Source organism: Gopherus evgoodei, unplaced genomic scaffold (assembly GCF_007399415.2).
Source record: "Gopherus evgoodei ecotype Sinaloan lineage unplaced genomic scaffold, rGopEvg1_v1.p scaffold_58_arrow_ctg1, whole genome shotgun sequence".
In the NCBI taxonomy this organism is placed as follows: domain Eukaryota; kingdom Metazoa; phylum Chordata; order Testudines; family Testudinidae; genus Gopherus; species Gopherus evgoodei.
The window spans coordinates 532,868-555,874 of NW_022060079.1; the positions used below are offsets into that span (position 1 = coordinate 532,868).

At 56.2% G+C, this 23,007-nt stretch overlaps 1 protein-coding gene across 1 annotated transcript; it reads left to right on the forward strand.

Annotated features, from left to right (window-relative positions):
* Positions 1-14,282: 14,282 nt before the first annotated feature.
* LOC115643417 (class II histocompatibility antigen, M alpha chain) lies at positions 14,283-22,660 on the forward strand. Its single transcript, XM_030547449.1, has 5 exons — positions 14,283-14,397; positions 15,697-15,957; positions 18,262-18,543; positions 19,413-19,541; positions 22,319-22,660. Exons 1-5 carry the CDS (start codon positions 14,319-14,321, stop codon positions 22,321-22,323), a joined length of 756 nt encoding a protein of 251 aa, XP_030403309.1. The 5' UTR covers positions 14,283-14,318; the 3' UTR covers positions 22,324-22,660.
* Positions 22,661-23,007: the final 347 nt, after the last annotated feature.

The window sequence follows — 23,007 nt, forward strand, 5'->3', positions numbered from 1 at the left end:
GCACAGACAATCCAGGAAGCTTTTGGAGAGGGTTGGGGACAGCTTCCTGGTACAAGTGCTAGAGGAACCAACCAGGGGCAGTTCACAAACAGGGAAGAATTGATAGGTGAAGTAGAAGTGGGTGGCAACCTGGGTAGCAGTGCCCATGAGATGGTTGAGTTCAGGATCCTGAAGAAAGGAGAGCAGCAGATTACGGACCCTGGACTTCAGAAAAGCAGACTTTGACTCCCTCAGGGAACTGGTGGGCAAGACACCCTGGGATAATAACATGAGGGGAAAAGGAGTCCAGGAGAGTTGGCTGTATTTTAAAGAAGCCTTATTGAGGGCACAAGAACAAACCATCCCGATGTGCAGAAAGAATAGCAAATATGGCAGTGAGCTTAAACTCAGAAAGGAAGCTTACAAGAAGTGAAAATTTGGACAGATGACTAGGGAGGAGTATGAAAATATTGCTCAAGCATGCCGGGGTGTAATCAGGAAGGCCAAGGCGCAGTTGGAGTTGCAGCTAGCAAGGGATGTGAAGGGTAACAAGAAGGGTTTCTACAGGTACGTTAGAAGTTGGTCACAGAAAGTGTGGGCCCCTTACTGAATGGGCAAGGCAACCTAGTGACAGCTGATGTGGAAAAAGCTGAAGTACTCAAGGCTTTTTTTGCCTCGGTCTTCACAGACAAGGTCAGCTCCCAGACTGCTGCACTGGGCAGCACAGTATGGGAAGGGGGTGAGCAGCCCTCAGTGGTGAAAGAACAGGTTCAGGACTATTTAGAAAAGCTGGATGTCCACAAGTCCACGGGTCCAGATCTAATGCACCCGAGGGTGCTGAGGGACTTGGCTGATGTGATTGCAGAGCCATTGGCCATCAACTTTGAAAATTCCTGGCGATCAGGGGAAGTTCCGAACAATTGGAAAAAGGCTAATGTGGTGCCCATCTTTAAAAAAGGGAAGAAGGGTAATCCAGGAAACTACAGACCCGTCAGCCTCACCTCAGTCCCTGGAAAAATCATGGAGCAGGTCCTCAAGGAATTAATTCTGAAGCACTTGTAGGAGAGGAAAGTGATCAGGAACAGTCAGCATGGATTCACTAAGGACAGGTCATGCCTGACTAACCTAATTGCCTTCTATGAGGAGATAACTGGCTCTCTGGATGAGGGGAAGGCAGTGGATGTGTTATTCCTTGACTTTAGCAAAGCTTTTGATACGGTCTCTGACAGTATCTTGCCGGTGAGTTAAAGAAGTCTGGGCTGGATGAATGGACTATAAGGTGGATAGAAAGCTGACTAGATTGTTGGGCCCAATGGGTAGTGATCAATGGTTTGATGTCTGGTTGGCAGCCGGTTTCAAGCGGAGTGTCCCAGGGTCGGTTTTGTTCAACAGCTTCATTAATGATCTGGATGATGGGATGGATTGCACCCTCTGCAAGTTCGCAGGTGACACCACGCTGGGGGGAGAGGTAGATACACTGGAGGGTAAGGATAGGGTCCCGAGTGACCTAGACAAATTGGAGGATTGGGTCAAAAGAAATCTGATGAGGTTCAACAAGGACAAGTGCAGAGTCCTGCACATAGGACAGAAGAATCCCATGCACCACTACAGGCTGGGGACTGACTAGCTGAGTGGATTACAGTGGACAAGAAGCTGGATATGAGTCAGCAGTGTGCCCTTGTTGCCAAGAAGGCTAACGACATATTGGGCTGTATTAGTAGGAACATTGCCAGCAGATAGAGGGAAATGATTATTCCCCTCTATTTGGCACTGGTGAGGTCACATCTGGAGCACTGCATCCAGTTTTGGGCCCCCCACTACAGAAAGGATGTGGACAAATTGGAGAGAGTCAAGTGGGCTGAGGCACATGACTTAGGAGGAGAGGCTGATGGAACTGGGATTGTTTAGTCTGCAGAAGAGAAGAGTGAGGGGGATTTGGTAGCTGCTTTCAACTACCTGAAAGGGGGTTCCAAAGAGGATGGAGCTCGGCTGTTCTCAGTGGTGGCAGATGACAGAACAAGGAGTAATGGTCTCAAGTTGCAGTGGGGGAGGTTTAGGTTGGATATTAGGAAAAATGTTTCACTAGGAGGGTGGTGAAGTACTGGAATGGGAGGTGGTGGAATCTCCATGCTTAGAGCTTTTTAAGGCCCGGCTTGACAAAGCCCTGGCTAGGATGATTTAATTGGGGTTGGTCCTGCTCTGAACAGGAGGTTGGACTCTGTGACCTCCTGAGGTCTCTTCCAACCCTAATCTTTTATGATTCTATGATATCACTATTCATCTCGCTTTGAAATGTACAGAAAATAATCTGCAAATGGTGGAATAACAGCTAATTGCCATATATTAATCTGTGTAGCTAATTACCAGTGATGCTTAGGAAATAGGTCTACTTCAAAGAATCCATGATTGCCTATTGTTCAGGACCCCAAGCTGTCAAGAGAAGGCCTGGAACAGTATAAAAAAACCTTGGGTCCTGATCCTTTTTATTTCAGTTCTGCTTGATGTTTGATGCAGGAGAAGCTTAAGTCATAAAGCTGAGATCTCCAGTCCTAATCTGGATCACCCTGAGTATGAACATTGGACTACAACATGTGGACTGGTTCTGAAAGAACGCTTTGCAACTACAAAGCTCACCATCTCTACCATGAATCTGATCTCAGACCTGTACTCATGTAGACTGATCTTTTAACCAATATTTTCTTTTCTTTTTAAATAAATGTTAGGTTAGTTAATAAGAATTGGCTGCAGCATGTATTTGGGTAAGATCTGGAATATTCATGTAACCCTTCTGCCAGGCCGAATTGATAGCAGCAAGGGCCGGGTTCAATACATAGGGGTCCCTTCCCTACAAAGCAATGCAAAACCAGCTCGAGTCCCCACACAGTGACCTGGGAAAATCTTACACCACCCCGGGCGCCTCGAAGAGGCAATACTTCCCCTCTCGCAAGTACAGTTTCGGTGTAGCAGAAAATGTTTAATTACATGAGATAAACAACATCAGCATTAAATTGGGAAAACACCTCAACTAGAGTTCATAGACCAAACCGTGAGCAAAGACCCACCCCAGGGAACTGGGCTGTGTCCTTTTCCCTGGGCTCTTGAGTCCAGCAACCCTCAAATCACCCCAAGACTCCAAAGTCCAAAACACCAAATGTCCCTAGAGTCCAGCAACCAAAGATCACCCACAGTCCCAAAAGTCCCACAACCCAAAAGTCTCTGTCCCAGGTCAGTGCAGCCCCAGAGTTCAAGAGTCTATCTGCAGGGGGTTTTCCCGCCCCGCCCGGTAGAGCACCTTACATGGTCCGGGGCCAACTACCTTGCCTCTCCGTGGGGTTCTACTTCCGCCTTCACCACGAACTGCTTCGCTCTACCAGCCACTCCACTCTGCTCCTCCAGCCGTCCCCACAAACTGCTCAGCGCCACTCCGCTCCGCTTTGCCAGCTGCTCTGCTCCACCAACAGTCCCATGATCCGCTCCAGTGGTCCCACAAACTGCTTTGCTCTGCCAGCATCTCTGCTCCCCCACTAGTTACCACAGCACCCAATGCTTTCAGCTCAGTGACTGCAGCTCGTAGTAGGGGAGCCCCAGTGCTGGTGCACTATTAGCCCAAAGAGAGCTCAAATCAGTAACCAGTTACTAGATTCTTAAAGAAATCAAAAATCAGCTCTGATATTCAACAGTGGAGAGAGGAGACAGTGTAATTAATGCTTCTGACTCACACACCTGTCCCTAGCCTCACTTAATTCATTGGGTTTTGGCACCCATGTCCCTTGTCTAGCGAATGCTACTTAGTTGATGGTGAGATCCTCTGTCATAAAGCAGTTTCATAGTTCCTCATTCACATAATCAGGGTAACAAGACTTTATTCCTCCCGCCCCACTAACAAAGAAATTGGGGATCCCACAGCTGTCAAAGTGACCATTTTAGGCTGCCTTGGGCTATGCTAGGCAGGGTGGGTGTGCCTACGCAAACAAGATCAGCCCCTGAAATTCTTTTCCACACTGGCCATAATTCACCACCAGATGCCAGGTTAGAGCTCAGCCTGACCCTGCTTACCACCAATTAACCTGGGAGGTAGTGTGTGTGATCCTTTGGGGATTGGTAGAACTTTCTTACATGATGAATACGATTTTCAGTAATTGTCATCATATTGACTTGGCTGGCTGGGTGGGAGCCCAAGGCCGGGTTGCTTTAAGGGAACTGTGCTGTGCTGGCTTGGTGAATCTAAGTGTTGGAATATCCACCAGCTTTGGGGATTGTCTGCCCCATTCTTTGCAGTTCACCCTCATTAAGTAACTCCAGTATGGCCCCCTGGGAGCCCGCTTACACATGTACATCACCGTACTGGGGTTTAGATATAGGAACTCCAGCTTGTGACTGCGTAGCTTCCGGGCCTGTGCAGTGTGACCTAGACAATGCAGCACAGAATACAGTCCGCACTGTAAAATAATGCAGTGCAGTTTGATGTCAAATGAAATAAAACCATCCGATAATCACTACTACAATGCACTATAAAAATGGGAAATTATACCCAGGAAATCATTCTAGGCAATACAAGAGAAAATGCAGTGCAATGCACAACAGCATATGACAGCATAAAACAGGGCAGCGCTCTGTGAAACATTATCGCCAATTGTGCAAAGTAAAAGAGTGGTGGGCAATGCAATATGAAATCACATATTGCAAAATACATGCAGGTCCCTATCTGAGAAGACAGACCAGTGCTGTAAAGCACTGAACGCTCACTCCATACTGCCTCTAGGGCATGAGAGGATCAAGCCTAAAATTGGGCAGAAAGGAATTTAAAAGTAAATAGGTATTGGGATCTACCTGCTGCCAAAACTGACTTCAGACCCTGGGGTAGTTTAGTCTGAGTGCCGTCTTCTGCAGAGTTTAAGATCTGATTTAAAAAAAATAAGATTTCTATTTAATTTTGCAGCAAAGATGGAATGAACCCTGTCATTTCTTACCGTGTCCGCCGGACAGTGTTGCAGGAAATAAATAACGGCTTCAGCAAAACCCCATTCAGCTCAATGAGGTGTTAATTCAGCCCAGCTGTGAATCTTCCAGGGCTCAGATCTGGGCTGTGCAAACCGTTCACACAGTTAAGATCACAGCTGAAATTAAAGGTACAAAAGTTTCCACAGACATTACAGTTTAACTCAACAGCGTGAAGTACTTTGGAAAGGTTAGTCTAGAGACACCTCCCACCCCTTTGAACAGTGACCTCAGGGACAGGACCTGAAGGTTGTGATTTGCATGCAATTAACTCGAGGAATGATGGTAAAAAGTGACATTAACTCCTCTGCAAGGGTCAGGGATAAAATAGTTCCAGCATCTCCTCAACCCCCCTGGTCACATCAGATCATTGGGGGGCAAGCGATGGCACCCCTGCATTCAAAACTCAGCGAGGCCGGGACCAGAAGGGACCACTGTGATCATCCAGGCTAGCAGCGCCCAGAACACAGGGCTGCCCCGAATTAACCCCTGTTTGAGCTAGAACACCTTCTAGAAAAACCACCATGCTTGGTGTAAAAATTGCCCCTGACGAAGAACCCATCGTGAGCCAGAGCCGCAGAAATAATGAGATTGGCTTAAAAATCATGCAAGCAAAAGAAAGTAATAACGGCTGGGTTCTTTCTCCTCACCTCCTATTCTTCTTGGTGTTTTTGAGCTGTTCGGGATCATTGTGTCAAGATTTTCTCCACAACCATTAGAGTTAACAACTTACTGTTTAAAGACGAGTGCTGAGGTTCTTACACAATCTCACGACCCCGGGAGCTGAGACGCCACTCACCTGCTGCGGGAGAGCTGGCCACACAGCCTCTGTTCCATGAGACAAGCTGCAAATGTTTGTATCCCACCTGAAGTTTGATGAATAGATATTAAGGCCAGAAGGGTGCCCTGTAGTCTGACCCCCTCTACATCACAAGCAGAGAATCTCACCCAGCATCAAGCCCACGGCACTGGCTGAGCTCCAGCTTGTCCTTTAGAAATAGGGTGACCAGATGTCCCAATTTTATAGGGACAGTGCCAATATTTGGGGCTTTTTCTTATATAGGCACCTATTACTCCCCACACTCTGTCCTGATTTTTCATACTTGCTGTCTGGGCACCCTATTTAGAGAGAGATGTAATCCTGATGGTGATGGAGAATCCACCAGAGCCCAGGTTATCTCCCCGCACTGTTTAAAGAATTGCCCCTCACTTCTACTCTGAACGTATCTAGCTTCAACTCCCTTGGATTTCATTGTGCCAGGCCCACTGGGTGCCTTGACTAGCATTTGTAAAGGCAGGTTAATTGGCAGGCAATTAGCTTCAGTTAATAAAGCCTCCAGTGCAGACCTGCCCAATGGAAGGTGCATTCTGTAACCTCTTCAGCTGAAAGCCTCGGGAGTCTCTCAGAGCCCGGAAGAGTCATTCAAAACAGGCCATTCTACGAAGATAAATTAAATACAGGCACGGTAACTGCATTGATGAGGCATAAAGGTCATGGCTTTAAATTAATACATTTGGCAGAAGGATCCCAAAGTGGGTCATAGAATATCAGAGCTGGAAGGGACCTCAGGAGGTATCTAGTCCAGCCTCCTGCTCAAAGCAGGACCAATTCCCAGTCAGATTTTTACCTCAGACCCCTAAACGGCCTCCTCAAGGATTAAACTCACAACTCTGGGTTTAGCAGGCCAATGCTCAAACCACTGAGCCCGGACAGGGAACAAAGGACACAAAGGCTGGGGGAGGAGTCAGGGGGAGGCTGAGTGAGAGGCTGGGGGGAGTTTTCAATTTGGAGCTGGCTGGGAAATGAAGAGGGGCCCCGATGGGGCTTGGGCTTCCCAACGGGACTGTGGCCTCCCTGGGGCCCCAGATGGACATAACTGAAGGGGGTCCTGTTCTCTGTACCTACAAACTCTGTTTTAGACCCTGTTCCTGTCATCGAATAAACCTCTGTGTTACTGGCTGGCTGAGAGTCACGTCTGACTGCAAAGTGGGGGTGCAGGACCCTGTGGCTTCCCCAGGACCCCGCCAGGGCGGGCTCGCTGTGGGAAGCGCACGGAGGGGCAGAGGATGCTGAATGCTCCAAGGTCAGACCCAGGAGGTGAAGCCGTGTGAGCTTCTTGCCCTGCAGACAGTCTGCTCCAAGGGAGAGGAGGCTCCCAGAGTCCTGCCTGGCTTTGTGGGGAGCAGTTCCAGAGCATCGCCTGGGGACGCCGTGACACAGACTTATGGGTTTTTTTGCTGGGGGGAGGCATTGACTCATGACTTTTTGAATCCTGCTTCTTGGTGATGATGTGAATTTCATTTCCCATAATGAAGCTGGGATTAATTATTCATGGACTCTTAGGCCAGAGGGACCCACTGTGATCATTCTAGTCTGACCTCATATACACACAGGCCGTAGGACTGCCCTGAATTCAATCCTGAGTGAATTAGACAGGGGTGAGGAGGGGGATTTTTGGCTCGAGGGCCACATCTGGGAATAGAAATTGTACGGCAGGCCATGAATGCTCACAAAATTGGAGTTGGGGTGCAGGAAGGGGTGAGGGCTCTGGTTGGGGGTGCAGACTCTGGAGAGGGGCTGGGGATGAGGGGTTTGGGGTGCAGGAGGGGGATCAGGGCTGGGATCGAAGGGTTTGGAGGGCAGGAGGGGGATCAGGGCTGGGGCGGGGGTTGGGCTGCAGGGAGAGGTTCAGGGGTGCAGGCTCCGGGTGGCACTTACCTCAAACGGCTCCCGGAAGCAGTGGCATCACCCCCTCTGGCTCCTATGTGGAGGCACTGCCAGGTGGCTCTGCGCACTGCCCTGTCCACAGGCATCGCCCCTGGAGCTCCCACTGGCCGCAGTTCCCAGCCAACGGGTGCTGTTGGGGAGTGCTTGGAGTGGGGAGTAGCATGCAGAGGGGAGCCCCTTGGCTGCCCCTATGTGTAGAAGCCGGAGGGGGGCCATGCTGCTGCTTCCGGGAGCCATGTGGAGTGGCCCCCAACTCTGCTCCCCAGCTGGAGCACTGGAGTGGGGCAAGCCCCATACCCTACTCCCCAGCGAGAGTTCGAGGGCCGGATTAAAACAGCTGGTGGGCTGGATCCAGCCCAGGGACCGTAGATTGCCCATCCCTGAATTAGAGCAAATCTTCCAGAAAAACATTGCCAGTGACGGCGAATAGATCTAAGCATTGCTAGTGATGGCACCACTTGATTGAAATCAGTCCACCCTGATAGAAATCATGTTCCCAGAGCACCTACAGGCTCTAACTGAAATCACAGAACTGCGTATAATTAATTAATCCTAATGTTAATATTTATAAATAAATAATATACGGATATCAGCAGAATAGAAATAAATCCATAGGAAGGGTGGTATTTGTGTGCCCCTATCCTAGGCAACGCATACAGACATCATGATCGGTATAAATAAAGCATTACCAATGGCTGTTTTACAGCACCTCGGTCTGTGCTTGGCACAGCACATACTTTCCTGAATCGGGGCCTGTGCTCGGTGCTGTATGATAAGTCATGTGCTTAAATCCCATTCACTCCAAAGGGATTTAAGTTAGTCCCATAAAGCTGAACGCTTGCGTAGTAGCGCTGCTGAATCTGGGCACAGATAAGCACTTTCCCGGCCCTGGGTTGCTTACATCCAACGGGAGCTGGTACAGATGCAGGGGCTGGAGAGCAAAGCAGAATTAGCTTTGTATTGTTATCATTTCGCTAATTTTTCTAGCTATGGAACTGTGGAATTCCTGAGCTGGTTCAGATCAATGGGCCCATCTACCCCGGCATCCTGGCTCCGAGAGTGACCAGCACCAGCTACTCCAGAGACTGGGCAAAAACCCTACACGGATGGGCTGACCTGCCCTCAGGGGATGAGTCCCCACGCCCCAGCCATATCAGATTGAGTCTGAGAGTTTACATCCCCAATCAATTGATGTTTGATCCTATCTAGTGTCACTCTGGGTTGTCTCACTGTCCATAGAAATCTCCCACCCTTTGCGGGATCCCGCTGAGCTCCTGGCCCCAGTGAGGTCTTGTGGTAATGAGTTCCACAGTCTAACTGTAGGAGAGACAGTGTTCTCTAGTGGCTAGAGCACTGAACTGGGACTCAGGAAACTTGGCGTGATGAAGTGAGGATACCTGGCTCTGGTGGGTGACGTTAGCCAGTCAGAGCCCCTCTCTGTGCCTCAGTTTCCCCCTCTGTATGAGGGGAATAATTATCCTGACTCCTTTGCACAATGCGTTGAGAGCTGCTGAGGAGACGAGCTAGCTGTTACTGTTTTCAAGTCCCCTCTTATTCGCCTCCTATTATTAATGATTCTCTCTCTCATTGGGGTGCCAGCAGACTGCAGTCCTGGGTCAGGGCTGTGCAGAGAGACAGACGGGGGGGCACAAGGACGCAGGGAGGCTCTGCGTTGGGGGCACCCCACTGGCCAGGCGCCCACTGGCCCAGCCCAGAGGTCTAACGAGCTCCTATGGCTGGAAGTTGAAGCTCATAGACTCATAGACTCTAGGACTGGAAGGGACCTCGAGAGGTCATTGAGTCCAGTCCCCTGCCCTCATGGCAGGACCAAATATTGTCTAGACCATCCCTGATAGACATTTATCTAACCTACTCTTAAATATCTCCAGAGATGGAGATTCCACAACTTCCCTAGGCAATTTATTCCAGTGTTTAACTACCCTGACAGTTAGGAACTTTTTCTTAATGTCCAACCTAAATCTCCCTTGCTGCAGTTTAAGCCCATTGCTTCTTGTTCTATCATTGGAGGCTAAGGTGAACAAGTTTTCTCCCTCCTCCTGATGACACCCTTTTAGATACCTGAAAGCTGCTATCATGTCCCCTCTCAGTCTTCTCTTTTCCAAACTAAACAAACCCAATTCCTTCAGCCTTCCTTCATAGGTCATGTTCTCAAGACCTTTAATCATTCTTGTTGCTCTTCTCTGGACCCTCTCCAATTTCTCCACATCTTTCTTGATATGCGGTGCCCAGAACTGGACACAATACTCCAGTTGAGGCCTTACCAGCGCAGAGTAGAGCGGAAGAATGACTTCTCGTGTCTTGCTCACAACACACCTGTTAATGCATCCCAGAATCACGTTTGCTTTTTTTGCAACAGTATCACACTGTTCACTCATATTAAGCTTGTGGTCTACTATGACCCCTAGATCTCTTTCTGCCATACTCCTTCCTAGACAGTCTCTTCCCATTCTGTATGTGTGAAACTGATTGTTCCTTCCTAAGTGGAGCACTTTGCATTTATCTTTATTGAACTTCATCCTGTTAACATCAGACCATTTCTCCAATTTGTCCAGATCGTTTTGAATTTTGACCCTGTCCTCCAAAGCAGTTGCAATCCCTCCCAGTTTGGTATCGTCTGCAAACTTAATAAGCGTACTTTCTATGCCAACATCTAAATCGTTGATGAAGATATTGAACAGAGCCGGTCCCAAAACAGACCCCTGGGGAACCCCACTTGTTATACCTTTCCAGCAGGATTGGGAGCCATTAATAACTACTCTCTGAGTACGGTTATCCAGCCAGTTATGCACCCACCTTATAGTAGCCCCATCTAAATTGTACTTTCCTAGTTTATCTATAAGAATATCATGTGAGACTGTATCAAATGCCTTACTAAAGTCTAGGTATATCACATCCACCGCTTCTCCCTTATCCACAAGGCTCGTTATCCTATCAAAGAATGCTATCAGATTAGTTTGACACAATTTGTTCTTTACAAATCCATGCTGGCTATTCCCTATCACCTTACCACCTTCCAAGTGTTTGCAGATGATTTATTTAATTACCTGCTCCATTATCTTCCCTGGCACAGAAGTTAAACTAACTGGTCTGTAGTTTCCTGGGTTGTTTTTATTTCCCTTTTTATAGATGGGCACTATATTTGCCCCCTTCCAGTCTTCTGGAATCTCCCCCGTCTCCCATGATTTCCCAAAGATAATAGCTAGAGGCTCAGATACCTCCTCTATTAACTCCTTGAGTATTGTAGGATGCATTCCATCAGGCCCTGGTGACTTGCAGGCATCTAACTTTTCTAAGTGATTTTTTACTTGCTCTTTCCTTATTTTGTCTTCTAAACCTACCCTCTTCCCGTAAGCATTCACTATACTAGACATTCCTTCAGACTTCTCAGTGAAGACCGAAACAAAGAAGTTATTAAGCATCTCTGCCATTTCCAAGTCTCCCGTTACTGTTTCCCCCTCCTCATTGAGCAGTGGGCCTACCCTGTCCTTAGTCTTCCTCTTGCTTCTAATGTATTGATAAAAAGTCTTCTTGTTTCCCTTTATTCCCATAGCTAGTTTGAGCTCATTTTGTGCCTTTGCCTTTCTAATCTTGCCCCTGTGTCATTTGCCTATATTCGTCCTTTGTGATCTGACCTAGTTTCCATTTTTTATATGACGCCTTTTTATTTTGTATTTTGTTGGAGAAGTTCTGACTGGAAATAGGGTGCAAATTTCTACCCCAGTGGAACTAACAACCGGGACAAGAGGTCCAGGCAGCAGTGGGTTCTCCGTCCCCGGCAACGCATAGCTCTGAGATGGGGGTGGTTTGTCAGGGTGTGTCTACATGGCAACCCCCCACCCCAGCAGTGAGTCTCAGACCCTGGGAGGGGTCTACAGACTGGGGCTCATGCGAGGGCACTGAAAATAGCCGAGTAGCCATTTGGGCTGGGGCTGGGGCTCGGGTTCTGCACCCCCTCCAGGTCCAGTGCCTGAGCCCATTTCCCCCCCCCCCACAGTGGGGTGTGCACCTCCCCCGAGCACCCCCATGTGCCCTAGTGGTCAACTCGTTATATGCAGAGCCGCCACTTTAGTTATTTTCCAGCTAGATCCGTTCCCCCCCCACACACACACACATTTTCTAGTTTGGAACCAGTCCCATTTAGTCTGGTTGGAAATTTGAATTGAAACTGAAACCTGAAGAGTCACGTTCAGAGCAGACGGGTGATAAAAGGCTCGTCCCTGAAAACACACAACAGGTTTGAAAGTGGGACTGACGCCTCGTCTCCTCACATCGCTGCGTTTGTGCTGCCAGCAGCCGGCGCCCGGCACGTTCCTTTCAGCCGCATTGGCCAACCTGACCATGTCACAGTCTGATTTATAAACAACAATAAATCATCCTCATCCCCAAGGCTGCTGCTTATTGGTGTCGTACCCTGTGTAGAGCGTGGGCCGAGACTTAGCGCCGAATGGCCTTCCTGGTGAAACCGTACGGTGCACCTTTGCCCTCGCGGCCTCGCCCTTCACTCCCTGGAAATTCCAACACCCTCTGCCCTCTGAGTTCAACTCCTGGGGGAAACACTGGCACTGCCGACCACGTCTGCAGACCCTGGCTCTGCACGGCCCCGGGTTTCGCTTTGCTGTGTGGACATCCCAGAGAGATCAGCTCTGGTTCAGCCAGGGGTGAATCCGGAACAGGGCTTATCTGGGGTGAATCCGGAGCAGGGCCCTGGCCTGTCTATACAGGGGTGAATCCGAACAGGGCTTATCTGGGGTGAATCCGGAGCAGGGCTCTGGCCTGTCTATACAGGGATGAATCCAGAATAGGGGCTATCTGGGGTGAATCCGGAGCAGGGCCCTGGCCTGTCTATACAGGGGTGAATCCGGAACAGGGGCTCTCTGGAGTGAATCTGGAGCAGGGCTCTGGACTGTCTATATGTGGGTGAATCCAGAACAGGGGCTATCTGGGGTGACTCTGAAGTAGGGCTCTGGCCTGTGCTATACTGAGGGGTGAATCCAAAGCAGGGGCTATCAGGTGTGAATCCAGAGCAGGGCTCTGGCCTGTCTAGACCTGGGTGAATCCGAAGCAGGGGCTATCTGGGGTGAATTCAGAGCAGAGCTCTGGCCTGTCTAGACAGGGGCAAATCCAAAGCAGGGGCTATCTGGGGTGAATCTGGAGCAGAGCTCTGGCCTGTCTAGACAGGAGTGAATCCGAAGTAGGAGCTATCTGGGGTGAATCCGGAGCAGAGCTCTGGCCTGTCTAGACAGGGGTGAATCCGAAGCAGATGCTCTCTGGGGTGAACCTGGAGCAGGGCTCTGGACTGTCTATACATGGGTGAATCCAGAACAGGGGTATCTGGGGTGAATCCAAAGTAGGGCTCTGGCATGCGCTATACAGGGGTGAATCCAAAGCAGGGGCTATCTGGGGTGAATCCAGAGCAGGGCTCTGGCCTGTCTAGACAGGGGTGAATCCGAAGCAGGGGCTATCTGGGGTGAATCCAGAGCAGGGCTCTGGCCTGTCTAGACAGGGGTGAATCCAAAGCAGGGGCTATCTGGGGTGAATCCAGAGCAGGGCTCTGGCCTGTCTAGACAGGGATGAATCCGAAGCAGATGCTCTCTGGGGTGAACCTGGAGCAGGGCTCTGGAGTGTCTATACATGGGTGAATCCAGAACAGGGGTATCTGGGGTGAATCCAAAGTAGGGCTCTGGCATGCGCTAGACAGGGGTGAATCCGAAGCAGGGGCTATCTGGGGTGAATCCAGAGCAGGGCTCTGGCCTGTCTAGACAGGGGTGAATCCGAAGCAGGGGCTATCTGGGGTGAATCCAGAGCAGGGCTCTGGCCTGTCTAGACAGGGGTGAATCCAAAGCAGGGGCTATCTGGGGTGAATCCAGAGCAGGGCTCTGGCCTGTCTAGACAGGGGTGAATCCGAAGCAGGGGCTATCTGGGGTGAATCCAGAGCAGGGCTCTGGCCTGTCTAGACAGGGGTGAATCCGAAGCAGGGGCTATCTGGGGTGAATCCAGAGCAGGGCTCTGGCCTGTCTAGACAGGGGTGAATCCGAAGCAGGGGCTATCTGGGGTGAATCCAGAGCAGGGCTCTGGCCTGTCTAGACAGGGGTGAATCCGAAGCAGGGGCTATCTGGGGTGAATCCAGAGCAGGGCTCTGGCCTGTCTAGACAGGGGTGAATCCAAAGCAGGGGCTATCTGGGGTGAATCCAGAGCAGGGCTCTGGCCTGTCTAGACAGGGGTGAATCCGAAGCAGGGGCTATCTGGGGTGAATCCAGAGCAGGGCTCTGGCCTGTCTAGACAGGGGTGAATCCGAAGCAGGGGCTATCTGGGGTGAATCCGGAGCAGGGCTCTGGTCTGTCTAGACAGGAGTCAGACCAGATGCTCGCAAGGGTCCCTCCTGGCCTCGGACCCTCCCACGTGTTCCCGTCCCGGCCGCCCATCTGCGCTCCCCGGCGCTCCGCTGCGGGCGTCTCCCCAGTAACAGGTGACAAGGGATGGCGGGGCCCAGCCATTGGCCAGGAGGCGGCGGGGCGCGCGCGGATTGGCCGGCAGCCGGCCGGGGTGCCCCGGGAGCCTGGGCCGGGCCGGGAGCAGAGGCAGCCCGCCGGGGATGGAGGCGCCCGGCTGCTGGGGGCTGCTGCTGGCCCTGGGGCTGCTGCGGGGGGCGGCGGCCACCGCCGCGACAGAGGGTAGGAGCTGCCCACGGACGTTACTGGCGGGCGGGGGAGGGGAGCATTGCACGGCCAGCGTGTGTGTGCACAAGGGGATTCTGTGTGTCACCGTGTCCGTGCATGGATTGTGTGAGTGAGTGCAGCTGTGTGCACACGGGGTTGTGTGTCCATGCTCGGGGATTGTATGTGTGGTTGTGTGTGTGCACAAGGGGATTGTGTGTGTCACCGTGTGTGTGCATGCACGGGGGTTGTGTGAGTGAGTGCAGCTGTGTGCACACGGGGGTTGCGTGTCCATGTTCGGGGATTGTATGTGTGGTTGTGTGTGTGCAAACGGGGGTTGTGTGTGTCACCGTGTGTGTGCATGCTGGGGATTGTATGTGTGGTTGTGTGTGCATGCTCGGAGACTGTATGAGTGCGGCTGTGTGTATGCAAGTGTATGGATGCATCTCAGGGGAGTGTGTTTTTGCATGGGGGGTGAAAGTGTGTCGGGGTTGTGAAAGTGTTTGTGGAATTGGGCGTGCATGGAGATTGTGTGTAAATAGGGTGTGTTATACTGTGTGTGTGTGTGTGTGTGTGAGAGAGAGCAAGCACTTCCCAGGAGTTAGCAGGCCCTGCCTGAGTGTGTATGGGGAGGAAGCTATCCCTGCTCTGTCAGTGTGTGTCCGTGTCCAATGTTGTGTTCATGGGTATTGCTGGGTGCATGGGGTTGCACGGTGTGTAACCATGTAAATGGGAGTGTGGCGTGGCAGTCGATTTTGTGTGTGTGTGTGATTGTGCACACAGGGGAGTGCAGAGTATGGGGGTGTTGGTTGTGTGTGATTGTGTAGGTGTGCAGTATGGGGTCAGGGTTGGGCGGCTTGTGTTGTGTTTTGTCACTGTGCACATGCAGACTGTGTGTGTACGTAGGGTATTTAATGCACGTGTGTGGCTGTGTGTACAGGGTGTGGAGTGTGGGCGAGTGTGGGTGTATGGGAAGAGTGTGCTTACACATGGGTTGTAATGTGTATTTGTGTGTGAGGGATAGCATTGTGTGGTGGGAGCTGTGTGTGTACCGGGGCTGTAGTGAGGGTGAATGGACTGTGTATGCAAAGGAATGTGTGTGTTTAGGGACTGTCGTGATTCTGTGTGTGTGACTGTGTGCATAGGGTGGGTGTGCCTGTGTGCATGAGGAATGTGTGAACTTGTGTGTGCACAGAAAAGGGGGGGCACTGTGTGCGCAGTGTGTGTGACAGTATGCGTACAGGACGATGATGAGTGTGTGTGTGCACAGCGCGTGCGTGCCCCGTTGTGACCTCAGTCGGTGTCTCTCTCCTGCAGCGCCCACAGCCCACGTCCTGTCCCGCGTGCTGTTCTGCCAGCCTGACCGCCCCTCCCTGGGCCTGGCCGACACCTTCGACGGGGACCAGCTGTTCTCGTTCGACTTCCCGGGGGCGCGCTGGGAGGCCCGGCTGCCCGACTTCCAGCCCTGGCTGGGCACCCAGGAGAGCAGGGAGCAGATCGGCAACGACTCCAGTCTGTGCCGGCAACTGCTCTCGGTGCTCACCAACATCACCACGGGCGTGCTGCCCGAGGCCAGAGGTAGCCGGCACATGGTATCCCCCAGCCCCCATGTCTCTCCCAGCACCCGCGTCCCCCCCATGGCACCCCCAGCGATCCCTGATACTGTCCTGCCCCTGCCCGAGGCCAGAGGTACCCGGTACACGGTATCCCCCAGCCCCCGTGTCTCTCCTAGTGCCCGCTGTCCCCCCAGCGCCCACGGCCCCCCCCCACGGCACCCCCAGCGATCCCTGATACTGTCCTGCCCCTGCCCGAGGCCAAAGGTACCCGGCACACGGTATCCCCCAGCCCCCGTGTCTCTCCCAGCACCCGCGTCCCCCCCACGGCACCCCCAGCGATCCCTGATACTGTCCTGCCCCTGCCTGAGGCCAGAGGTACCCAGCACACGGTCTCCCCCAGTGCCCGTGTCTCCCCTAGTGCCCGCTGTCTCCCCTAGTGCCCGCTGTCCCCCCAGCGCCCACGGCCCCCCCCACGGCACCCCCAGCGATCCCTGCTACTGCCCTGCTCCTGCCCGAGGCCAGAGGTACCCAGCCCCTGGTGCCCGTGTCTTCCCCGGCACCGGTGTCCCCCCCATGACACCCCCAGCGATCCCTGATTATTGTCCTGCCCCTGCCCGAGGCCAGAGGTACCCAGCCCCCTGTGCCCGTGTCTGCCCCAGCACCCATGTCCCCCCCCACGGCACCCCCAGCGATCCCTGATACTGTCCTGCCCCTGCCCGAGGCCAGAGGTACCCAGCACATGGTCTCCCCTAGCGCCTGTGTCTCCCCTAGTGCCCGCTGTCCCCCCAGTGCCCACGGCCCCCCCCACGGCACCCCCAGCGATCCCTGATACTGTCCTGCCCCTGCCCGAGACCAGAGGTACCCGGTGCCTGGTCTTCCCCAGCCCCCATGTCTCTCCCAGCACCTGCGTCCCCCCCACGGCACCCCCAGCGATCCCTGATACTGTCCTGCCCCTCCCCGGACCAGAGGTAGCCGGCACACGGTATCCCCCAGCGCCCGTGTCTCTCCCAGCACCCGCGTCCACCCCACGGCACCCCCAGCGATCCCTGATACTGTCCTGCCCCTGCCCGAGGCCAGAGGTACCCGGCACACGGTATCCCCCAGCGCCCGTGTCTCCCCTAGTGCCCGCTGTCCCCCCAGCGCCCACGGCCCCCCCCACAGCACCCCCAGCGATCCCTGATACTGCCCTGCTCCTGCCCGAGACCAGAGGTACCCGGCACACGGTATCCCCCAGCGCCCGTGTCTCTCCCAGCACCCATGTCCCCCCCCACGGCACCCCCAGCGATCCCTGATACTGCCCTGCTCCTGCCCGAGGCCAGAGGTACCCAGCCCCTGGTGCCCGTGTCTTCCCCGGCACCGGTGTCCCCCCCATGACACCCCCAGTGATCCCTGATACTGTCCTGCCCCTGCCCAAGGCCAAAGGTACCCGGTGCTTGGTCTCCCCCAGCTCCCGTGTCTCCCCTAGTGACCACTGCCCCCCCAGCACCCATGTCCTCCCCAGTGCCCGCGGCGCCCCCCACGACACCCCCAGCGATCCCTGATACTGCCCTGTCCCTGCCCGAGGCCAGAGGTACCCAGCCCCCTGTGCCCGTGTCTGCCCCAGCATCCACAGCCCTCCCCATGGCACCCCCAGCGCCCAGGGATCACTGATACTGCACCTGCCTGAGGCCAAGGTGCCCGGCCCCCAGGGCCCATGTCTCTCCCAGTGCCCATGGCCCCCCCACGACCCCGCAGCACCCAGCGATCTCTGATACCGCCCTGCCCCTGCCCGAGGCCAGAGGTACCCAGTGCCCATGTCTAGCCCAGCGCCTGCGGCCCCTCCACAGGCCCCCCAGCACCCAGCAATCACTGATATTGCCCTGCCCCTGCCCAAGGCCAGAGGTACCCGGCGCCTGGTCTCCCCCAGTGCCCGTGTCTTCCCCAGTGCCTGTGTCCCCCCCTACAGCACCCTCAGCGATCACTGATACTGCCCTGCCCCCCCCAGGGCCCTGACCCCTGGTGCCCGTGTCTCGCCCAGCACCCGTGGGCCCCCCACAACCACCCAGCAACCAGCAATCATTGATACTGCCCTGCCCCTGCCCGAGGCAAAGGTGCCCACACCCCCTCCCCGTGGCACCCCAGTGTCTGTGCACCCAGGCCCTTCACTGCCCAGCACCCCCTGCACAGGTGCCCAAGCCCCTTACGGTGGTACCCCCTCCCTGCCCACATCCCCCCAGCAACCCCATCCCCCCTTCCCAGCCGCCCCAGCACTCCCTCCTCCTCCCCAGATACCCCCAGTGCTCCAGCCCCCGCAGGCCCCCGCTTACCATCTCCCCTCTCCCCTCAGGCACCCCCATGGCCAACGTGTTCACAGCCCAGCCCCTGGAGCTGGGAAAACCCAACACCCTGATCTGCCAGGTGGGCAACCTCTTCCCGGCCTCGGTGACCGTGTCGTGGCAGCGACTGGGGGAGCCCGTGAGCCAGGGTGTCAACACCACGCGGTACTATCCCACCGAGGACCTGGGCTTCCTGCTCTTCTCCTACCTGGAGTTCACCCCGCAGGAGGGGGACATCTACACCTGCACCATCACGCGGCCCAGGGATCGCTTCTCCACTGTGGCCTACTGGGGTGAGAGACCCCCCCCGATCCACTCCCCGTTCCTCCCCGCTGCACCTCGTTCCTCCCCACTGCACCCTATTCCTCCCTGCTGCACCCCATTCCTCTCTGCTACACCCCGATCCTCCCCATCCTTCTATCCCTCCCCAATGTCTTCCCACCTGCACCATCACGCAGCTCAGGGAACGCTTCACCACCGTAGCCTACCGGGGTAAGAGATCCCCCCAATCCATCCTCTGCACCCCACTCCTCCCCCATCCTGCTATCCCTCCCCTGCACATCTCCCTACCTGTACAGCCTGGGGACTGCTCAGGGGTGGCTCTAGCCATTTTGCCACCTTATGCACGGGGACACCCCATGGGGGGCGCTCTGCCGGTTGCCGGTCCTGCGGCTCTGGTGGACCTCCCGCAGACGTGCCTGCTTAGGGTCCGCTGGTCCCGCGGCTCTGGTGGACCTCCCGCAGGCGTGCTGGATGCTCCACCGAAGCTGCGGGACCAGCAGACCTTCCGCAGGCACGGCTGTGGGAGGTCCACCGGAGCCGCCCTCCCGGCGACCGGCAGAGCGCCCCCCGTGGCATGCTGCCCCAAGCACGCGCTTGGCGTGCTGGGGCCTGGAGCCGCCCCTGGGACTGCTTCTCCACCATGGCCCACTGGGGTGAGAGATTTCCCCCCTGCACTTAATTCGAGCCCCCCTCAAGCTCGATCTCCATACCCAATCCCCCTCCACCTGACCCTGCATCTCCCCAGCTCCCCCCACTTCTGGGATCCCTCCCTGATTCCCCACCCCTCCCGCCTGCCCCACTGCCGGGAGCCCCTCCCCCAGTCTCCCTGGTAGCTCTGGCCTCACTCTGTATCCCCCTCCCCCTGCCGCTGTGTCTCTAGTGCCCCAGAACCCCATCCCATCAGAGCTGCTGGAGAACGCGCTGTGCGGCCTGGCCATCGCCCTGGGCATCTTCTTCATGGTCACCGGGATCGTCCTCCTCCTCAAATCCCGCAGGCCCAGCCCCACAGGTACGCCAGGGGCTGCCCCACTTGGGGTTGGAGGGGCGTCTAGTGGGTTAGAGCAGGGGGGCTGGGGGCCAGGGCTCCTGGGTTCATCCCTGGCTTGGGGGTGCGTCTAGTGGATTAAAGCAGGGGGGCTGGGGGCCAGGGCTCCTGGGTTCATCCCTGGCTTGGGGGTGCGTCTAGTGGGTTAGAGCAGGGGGGCTGGGGGCCAGGGCTCCTGGGTTCATCCCTGGCTTGGGGGTGCGTCTAGTGGATTAGAGCAGGGGGGCTGGGGGCCAGGGCTCCTGGGTTCCATCCCTGGCTTGGGGGTGCATCTAGTGGGTTAGAGCAGGGGGGCTGGGGGCCAGGGCTCCTGGGTTCATCCCTGGCTTGGGGGTGCGTCTAGTGGGTTAGAGCAGGGGGGCTGGGGGCCAGGGATCCTGGGTTCCATCCCTGGCTTGGGGGTGCGTCTAGTGGGTTAGAGCAGCGGGGTCTGGGGGCCAGGGCTCCTGGGTTCCATCCCTGGCTTGGGGGTGCGTCTAGTGGGTTAGAGCAGGGGGGCTGGGGGCCAGGGCTCCTGGGTTCCATCCCTGGCTTGGGGGTGCGTCTAGTGGGTTAGAGCAGGGGGGCTGGGGGCCAGGGCTCCTGGGTTCATCCCTGGCTTGGGGGTGCGTCTAGTGGGTTAGAGCAGGGGGGCTGGGGGCCAGGACTCCTGGGTTCCATCCCTGGCTTGGGGGTGCGTCTAGTGGGTTAGAGCAGGGGGGCTGGGGTCCAGGACTCCTGGGTTCCATCCCTGGCTTGGGGGTGCGTCTAGTGGGTTAGAGCAGGGGGGCTGGGGGCCAGGGCTCCTGGGTTCCATCCCTGGCTTGGGGGTGCGTCTAGTGGGTTAGAGCAGGGGGGCTGGGGGCCAGGACTCCTGGTTTCCATCCCTGGCTTGAGGGTGCGTCTAGTGGGTTAGAGCAGGGGGGCTGGGGGCCAGGGCTCCTCGGTTCCATCCCTGGCTTGGGGGTGCGTCTAGTGGGTTAGAGCAGGGGGGCTGGGGGCCAGGGCTCCTGGGTTCCATCCCTGGCTTGAGGGTGCGTCTAGTGGGTTAGAGCAGGGGGGCTGGGGGCCAGGACTCCTGGGTTCCATCCCTGGCTTGGGGGTGCGTCTAGTGGGTTAGAGCAGGGGGGCTGGGGGCCAGGACTCCTGGGTTCCATCCCTGGCTTGGAGGTGCATCAAGTGGGTTAGAGCAGGGGGGCTGGGGGCCAGGACTCCTGGGTTCATCCCTGGCGTGAGGGTGCATCTAGTGGGTTAGAGCAGCGGGGTCTGGGGGCCAGGACTCCTGGGTTCCATCCCTGGCTTGGGGGTGCGTCTAGTGGGTTAGAGCAGGGGGGCTGGGGGCCAGGGCTCCTGGGTTCCATCCCTGGCTTGGGGGTGCGTCTAGTGGGTTAGAGCAGGGGGGCTGGGGGCCAGGGCTCCTGGGTTCATCCCTGGCTTGGGGGTGCGTCTAGTGGGTTAGAGCAGGGGGGCTGGGGGCCAGGGATCCTGGGTTCCATCCCTGGCTTGGGGGTGCGTCTAGTGGGTTAGAGCAGCGGGGTCTGGGGGCCAGGGCTCCTGGGTTCCATCCCTGGCTTGGGGGTGCGTCTAGTGGGTTAGAGCAGGGGGGCTGGGGGCCAGGACTCCTGGGTTCCATCCCTGGCTTGGGGGTGCGTCTAGTGGGTTAGAGCAGGGGGGCTGGGGGCCAGGGCTCCTGGGTTCATCCCTGGCTTGGGGGTGCGTCTAGTGGGTTAGAGCAGGGGGGCTGGGGGCCAGGACTCCTGGGTTCCATCCCTGGCTTGGGGGTGCGTCTAGTGGGTTAGAGCAGGGGGGCTGGGGTCCAGGACTCCTGGGTTCCATCCCTGGCTTGGGGGTGCGTCTAGTGGGTTAGAGCAGGGGGGCTGGGGGCCAGGGCTCCTGGGTTCCATCCCTGGCTTGGGGGTGCGTCTAGTGGGTTAGAGCAGGGGGGCTGGGGGCCAGGACTCCTGGGTTCCATCCCTGGCTTGAGGGTGCGTCTAGTGGGTTAGAGCAGGGGGGCTGGGGGCCAGGGCTCCTCGGTTCCATCCCTGGCTTGGGGGTGCGTCTAGTGGGTTAGAGCAGGGGGGCTGGGGGCCAGGGCTCCTGGGTTCCATCCCTGGCTTGAGGGTGCGTCTAGTGGGTTAGAGCAGGGGGGCTGGGGGCCAGGACTCCTGGGTTCCATCCCTGGCTTGGGGGTGCGTCTAGTGGGTTAGAGCAGGGGGGCTGGGGGCCAGGGCTCCTGGGTTCCATCCCTGGCTTGGGGGTGCGTCTAGTGGGTTAGAGCAGGGGGGCTGGGGGCCAGGACTCCTGGGTTCCATCCCTGGCTTGAGGGTGCAGTCTAGTGGGTTAGAGCAGGGGGGCTGGGGGCCAGGGCTCCTCGGTTCCATCCCTGGCTTGGGGGTGCGTCTAGTGGGTTAGAGCAGGGGGGCTGGGGGCCAGGGCTCCTGGGTTCCATCCCTGGCTTGAGGGTGCGTCTAGTGGGTTAGAGCAGGGGGGCTGGGGGCCAGGGCTCCTGGGTTCCATCCCTGGCTTGAGGGTGCGTCTAGTGGGTTAGAGCAGGGGGGCTGGGGGCCAGGACTCCTGGGTTCCATCCCTGGCTTGGGGGTGCATCAAGTGGGTTAGAGCAGGGGGGCTGGGGGCCAGGACTCCTGGGTTCATCCCTGGCGTGAGGGTGCATCTAGTGGGTTAGAGCAGCGGGGTCTGGGGGCCAGGACTCCTGGGTTCTATCCCTTCCATTGAATCTCCTTGTTCTGTGTTTTCACCCTCAGAGTGAACTCCGGTGGCTGGAAACACCCGAAGAACTGTGAGGAGATGCCCCGAACCCTTCCCCATTCCAGCCCCCCAGCCCTTGGGAACTGTGGGAAAGGCAGTTCCTGGAACCAGCTGCAGTCAGCATGGTGCTGAGACCGGACACAATCACTACACACGGGCCACGTCCGTGGGAACCTGGTGCCTCTCCTCCGGGGGTACCACGTTCTGCCCCCTCCAGCATTCCAGCTGTGCAGCGTGCCTGGGGCAGCCTCCAACTCGCGGTCTGTGCCAGGGGTCGCCCCACTCTGGCGTATCGGTGCCTTATCCAGCCTCCTGCTAATAAAGATCTATTTCCTGGAGCTGTCACGCCTCTGCCCCCTGCATCCTCACCTCTCCCCACACCCCCATAACCCTCCCCCCATGCCACCCCAACCCTTCCTGTCCTGCAGGGACCCCGCTGGGGCGGGGGGGAGCTCACATGCTGCAGCCAGTTCAGCCCTCAGCGAAGAGGACAGTTACTGCTCGTGCCGGGGGCACCTGTCCTGCTAGGATCTTGGCTGAGACCCACCAAATTCGTGACACTGATGAGAACCTGTATTCCATTTCTCGCTGCCTGAGCCAACCAGGCCCTGCCCTGGGGCTGTATCAGAACCAGTGACCCCCAGAGGGGACAGGCCCCATGTCCCATTCCTCGCTGCCTGAGCCA